Source organism: Acomys minous, assembly GCF_964271855.1.
Source record: "Acomys minous genome assembly, chromosome: 13".
NCBI lineage: Eukaryota > Metazoa > Chordata > Mammalia > Rodentia > Muridae > Acomys > Acomys minous.
In genome coordinates this window covers 27420006-27426007 of record NC_140495.1, presented here as the reverse complement: position 1 = coordinate 27426007, position 6002 = coordinate 27420006, and the positions used below count along the sequence as shown (strand labels likewise).

General features: G+C 53.3%; 1 protein-coding gene across 1 annotated transcript; it reads right to left on the bottom strand.

Moving 5' to 3' along the window:
- Nucleotides 1–1393: 1393 nt before the first annotated feature.
- On the bottom strand, nucleotides 1394–5731 carry CHST2 (carbohydrate sulfotransferase 2). Its single transcript, XM_084751758.1, has 2 exons — nucleotides 5013–5731; nucleotides 1394–4903 (listed from the first exon to the last, which is right to left on the bottom strand). The coding sequence occupies exon 2, from the start codon at nucleotides 4719–4721 to the stop codon at nucleotides 3129–3131; it is 1593 nt and encodes a 530-aa protein (XP_084607884.1). The 5' UTR covers nucleotides 4722–4903; nucleotides 5013–5731; the 3' UTR covers nucleotides 1394–3128.
- Between the last annotated feature and the right edge of the window lie 271 nt (nucleotides 5732–6002).

Here is a 6002-nt window from a genome sequence, read left to right as displayed (position 1 = left end):
TCCTTGATTGGTGCTCAGACTCTTGAGACTCAAGCACCCAGCCTGTGGCTCTGTCTTGGTCCAAACTCCTATTTGTTGACTCAATGCACTGCCCGGATTTCATTCTCTACATGAGGCTTTCTAATTAAAAAAAAAAAAAAAGTACGTTCCAAGCTCTACGGGTTAAGCCAGGTGCTACCAGTGAGGCAGAACTTAACAAACAGCATCTCTCAGATAGATGAACTGCTCGGAGGAATGTTCCCTCCCACTGCTGGCCATCCTGCCAGGTTGGGAAATGTGAAAGGCTTGCTTTCATACACATTGCCTCAGAAATGGTCAGAGCTCTGTTGCAGTTTGTCGTGGCATGGGTCTGCTTGCACCAGGGGCTGACAAGAGCTTGTTAACGCAAAAAAAAAAAAAAAAAAAAGACAAAAACCGCTTTCCCCCTCATCCCAAGCTCCGGCAGCTAAATGTCACTGATACGGCTATCTCAGCCTCTAGTGGAAACAACATCCATCTCACTTTCCTAGAATGCAGCTAGGTACAAATCTCCAGGAGCAACAATTCACCTTTTCAAATTGCAGAGCCCAGGAGTGGCAGAGTGGAGAGAATGCAGCAGCTGCAAAACAAGGAAAATACAGACAGAAAACGTGCAAAACTGAGGAGGGGAGGGGGGTTGTTGGTGTTAGCTAAGACTTTGCTCTTAGCAGAGGCCAGGAATGTCCTGTAAGCTTCAGGGCTCTGTCAAGCATCCAATAAGTTTTAAATACAAGATCCAGATACATAATTCTACTCTAGTGCAATCCAAGTGTGTGAATATATACCAGAGAAGAATGAAGTCAACTCCGTAAAAATCTTTTGCTCAACCAGAAATGAATTTCACAGTGGCTGACAAGAGCTGATCCTGATGCCATATAAAATTTGTTTTTAAATGGTTATTTTATCCAGAGTCATTGTTTTTTAATGGCCCTACCTTAATTTGCTGCTAAGCCTTTTTTCATCTATAGGCACCCAACATTAATATTTATTTTGTTCATTTAATTTTAAGGTATTCTTAAATTAGAGCACTTACAAGGACTCCCCTGCTGCTGAAGGCACTACCATAAAAATATCATGGAAATCTTGATCACTGCCATCATGCAGTCTAGCTCAATAACAGCACATGGGAAACAATTTCAGTAGATTAGAAATAGCCATTCCAATACACCTTTTATAAAATGTGCTTCTTCTCCTTGATTTTCACATTGTAATGAAAACTAAACTCAAGAATGATCTCATGTTAAAACATTTCCTATGTATATAGTTTGTTTGTTTGTTTGTTTGTTTTTTAAGAAACTCCTCAGCATTTAACTCACATTTGTTGTCTTTCCGGGATCTCATGATAAATTACATTAAAATAAAGCAGCAACGATACTGGACTTGTACCGTATTTAATATAATATACAATATACAACTATACTGTCTTGTTTGCCCTATTTGAGCTTAATAATTTCTTATCGTAACATGACACCATACAGAATACTTCAGCACAATAAGAGTTCAGGACAGAGGAGAATCATAACCATTGCCAGGAAATTCAATGGTTTTTCTCACGGAAAAATACCAAATTTCAAAATCATACACGCTAATGCACTTTCATTTCCTCTTCCTCATACATTTTAGTATCTAGAAGTTCTTAGCTAAAGCCCTACACTGTCTACAACATGAACTTTGTTTTGCAAATTTGTCTCTAGGAAATAAAGAGAATGTCATATTCCCCAAGACAACCCAAGTTTCAAGCAAACTATTTCAAATTCCTGTCCTTTAGTATTATTAACTTGGATGGGACATGAAGAGAAAAGAAAGAAAGAAAGAAAGAGAGAGAGAGAGAGAGAGAGAGAGAGAGAGAGAGAGAGAGAGAGAGAGAGAAAGCTGTGAGTGCCCTTCCAGGCCTCAGTTAAAACTTCTTTGCTTTTATATGCCTCAGATCAGTGTGTCAAAGACAAAAACACTCCAGACAGACATTCCTGTTACTCCACTAATTACACAAGTTGCTGCTACCACCACCAAGACTGTTAACTCCCTTTTGAAACTTGTACTGTAGTCATCAAAACTTTTTTTTTTTTTGAGAAATTGTATGCTTTCAGATTTTCCTTTCTCTCCCTGCCCCCACCCCCAGAACCAACTTCAGAACAAAAACACCAGTCTCTGCTTTTGAGGTACCCTGTCTCAACTCAATACAGTAGTAATCAAAACCGAATGCCTTCAACTCTCAAGGGCATGTTTCTTCCTTTCTGTACTCAATGCTCAACAGGAGAGTTGTGTGTGTATGCTCTTTCTTCTCTGCCCTGTTTGGGTTTTGCCTGTAGACCATTTGTTCCATCCTTGGGCACCTGACAAGCAATGGTTTACACGTGAGAAAACAACTCTTCAATTATCCTGAAGACAGAGGTTCCTCCCAGCTTAGCTGTCCCCCAAGTAGACGGCTCGGAATGCAGGGAGAGGAGGGGAGCAGACTCCACCCGAAGCTACAAAAACAAGTAGCGCTGGTAAATCCAGAGTAATGGAGGCAAATATTAAAAAAAAAAAAAAGAAGAATATTATTTATTATCTTCTTTATTAATGCTCACATGTAACCTTTGCTGTTTACACAAAAGTCTACCTTTGAATAATGCCTCCTCGGTTTACCAGCCCAGTGGGGGCTTTCTGCTCTGGGGATCACTCCCCTTCTCCACCCACCCCACCCCACCCCACCCCACACATTCACAGATACCACGAAAATTTTGTAAACAAGATTTGGGTTACTGGAACTTGATTTATCAACATTCCACTTCAATATGGGGGGCGGAAAGGATGAGAGAGGGGGGAGGGGGAGAAGAGGCAAGGGCACAAGGCAATTTGTCAGAATGTTCAAGTCTTGCCTTTTCGGAGGTGTGTGTGTGTGTGCGCGCGCGCGCGCGTGCGCGCGCGTTGAGTTGAGTTGAGGCTGTTCCTTGAAATTCACTACCTCAAAATGTTGACAGCAAGTGCCTGTGTGGTTATTTATATTATATATCTATAATAGAATATGTAGGCTTCCTCAGCTTGGGCCTGGGCTGTGTTTGTTTGAACACAACAAAATCCTCTTTGTGGGTGTCTCCAGAGGGCGTCAGATCTCTTGGGAACCCTTCTCAAAGCCGGGGTTTCCGAAGCAGGGTCTTGCTGAGGTCTTTGACCTCCTCAGGGCTGTTGACCCGCTCATAGCCCAACACAGCCATGGGCTGGTAGCAAAACTCCTCCACCTGTTTGATCTGCTGGAAGGTGAGCGCGGTTCGCCAGGCATTGGCGGCCTGAGTGGCATTGCGGGCTGACACCACGAAAGGCTTGGAGGAGGAGCCCGAACCACTGGTCATATTCAGGGCAAACTGCTCCATTTCGGGACTCACCGTCAACCCCACAAAGTCGTACACCCTCCGTAGGGTCTTCACCGGGTCTCCCACCAGATCCTCGTACCTCACCACTAAGTAGTGTCCCTGCAGCCAGTCAGGGGGCTGCAAGGCTGTCTGCAGCGTTTTGGCCATACTGTTGCAGATGACCTCCATTGCACCCAGAGCATGGTAGTCTGCTGGTCCACCCATACCCTCCTTCTTGGCACTCAGCTTATGGCCAGCAGCCTCCAAGAAGGGCATGCGATGGGCTCTTGGATCCCGGCTTCGCACCACCTGTAGGCTTTCCCGGATGAGGCCATGGCGCGAGCGGATGCGGGAGCTGGCAACAGCACGAGGATCACGCACTAGGTGGATGACCTTGAGGTCCAAGGCTGGATCTCGAAGCAGTGGCGCTAACACAGCCACATCGAAGACACGCACGCCCTTGATAACCAGCGTGCGGTACTTGCGGCACTCCTCCTCGAAGCGTGCCAGGCGTTGAGGTGGGCACTTCTTGCACACGCGGTCATCCACAAGCCCGACGACCTCCTTGCGGTAGGCGGGACAGAGTGGCGAAGAGCATACCACCTTGTTGGTGGCTGCCCCAAAGATGCCCAGAGTGGTGAGGTTGCGCCCCCCACTGCCGGCGGGGCTATACAGCTGGAAAACCGAAAGATCGCAGCGGTAGAGTGCGCTCAGCATGTCCCGCGCTGCCCCCTGCAGGGAAACCGCGTCCCCGGGGTACAGTTTTTGCCACACGTGCCACACAGGCTCGTAGAGAAAGAACACCTCAGGGTTCTGGTTGAAGAGCTCGCCGAAGAAGGACGAGCCCGAGCGCCACGTGGTGAACACATACACCAACTGCCGCTTGTCCCCTCCACCCCTGGTGCCTCGGGTGCCATTGCCCGGGGAGGCCGGAGCTCCCACACCCCCAGCCGCGGCTGCGGGAACTGCCCCCAAGCCGGCGGCAGAAGGTCGGTACGGGGTGCGGGGGTCCATGCGAGGGTGAGCGCGGGGTTGTGCAGCAGGAGGCGACCCTGGTCGGCCCCAGCCGCCCCCGGCCGGCCCTGCCAAGGCACCCAGAGGCCCGTCGGGGTTGCACTGCTGCAGCGGCTCTTTATGCCACTTGTAGTCCAGGAGGTTGAGCATCGTGAGCACCAGCAGCAGTGCATAGCCCGCGCACAACACCAGCGCCTTCCTGCGAAACACCTTCATCCCGAGCGGGGACACAGGCCAGCGGCGTCCTGCGCGCCGGGGCCACGGCGGGAGCAGGGCCCGCTGCACGGCAGCAGGCGCGGCCGGCAGGGGCCGGGGAAGCGCGCCCGGGGGCAGAGCTCGCGGCGAGCTGCGGCTCATCACAGGCACAGCCGGGGCCGGCGGCGCGGCGGAGGCGGCCCTGCAGCCCAGGAAGGGGACGCTGCAGGCCGGCTGCGGGCGCCGGGACTGGGGCCGCGGATCCGAGGCGGGCGCGGCGGCAGAGGCGGCTGGTCCCCGGCGCCTAGGGCTGGCTCTCCCATGGCAGCGGCTCCGAGAAGGACCTGAGAGGAGAAGAGGAGTGAATGGGTGAACCCAGTCTTCCGCCCAGTTGCCTCCTCCGCCTAAGTAACGCCCACCCTCTGGTCTAGTCTATGGGTTTCCCCTACTCACCTGGAGCGGCTGGTGTGCCCCAGAGCGTCGCCGGATCACAGACCGGTGGACTGTCCGGCTAGCACTCTCCTCGGTTTCTCTCCGGTTCTCTTCTGCCTGAGGTCTCCAAGCCTTCGAGGGAGCCGCGGGACTCCGCTGCCCTAGCCCTAGGTAGAGTTTCCCAGCAGCGGGCGCCCTGCAGCTCCGGAGGGGAAACTTTCACCGGGCCCGGAGCTCTGCTCTGCGCTCTATCTAGCGCGGCGCGTCCCGGCTCCAGCGACGTCTCCTCCAGTCTCTCGGGACCGCAGCTTTCCTCCCGGTTCTGGGGCACGATGCAGGCTGGAGGCGACGGTGGGGGCAGGGGGGTGGCTTATATACGTCCCAGCTCCAGACTAATCTGCGCTCCATCGCTCGCTCTCGGCCTCCACATAGCGAACCTTCCCATCCCTTCGGCGGCGGCGGACGGGGTGCAGCGCGGCCCCGCAGCGGTGGCTGCTTCTTCCATCACCCGGAGGATGTCCGGGCGGTCGGCGCAGGCGAGCCCTGGCGCTCCGTGGCCGCGGACTAGCCCAGAAGGACTCTGTACACGTAGATGGAGGCCAAAAGAAAAAAAGGGGGGGACCTCTGGCACCGGCCGCTTCTGCCCAACGAGGTCCCGAGGCAGAGGAAGCCCCTGCCGCGGCCGCACTAAAGCGGCGCCCGGGAGGATGCTGCTACCCGACTCCCCTTACGCCGGGCGGCTGCAACGCACTCTCGGGCCGGCCTCTGCGCGGCTCCTGCCAGCCCGCTCGGGGTTGGTGCGCGCCGCCGTCTGTCGCCCCGGCTCCTCCCCTTCGCCGCGCTACCCTCCTCCTCTGCTTGTCCCACACCCGCCCTCCTGGCAGCTCCTGACTCCCGCCAGTACCTTCTAAGGGGCTAGAGATGCGACCGGGTTCAAGGCGGCGCCGCTGGGGCGGCCATCTCCTAGTCACAGAACAGAGCTCTAGGTGCGCGTGGCCAGAGCCTGATTCG

Coding starts and splice junctions, on each gene's coding strand:
- CHST2 (XM_084751758.1), bottom strand. CDS start 4,721: ATGAGCCGCAGCTCGCCGCGAGCTCTGCCCCCGGGCGCGCTTCCCCGG.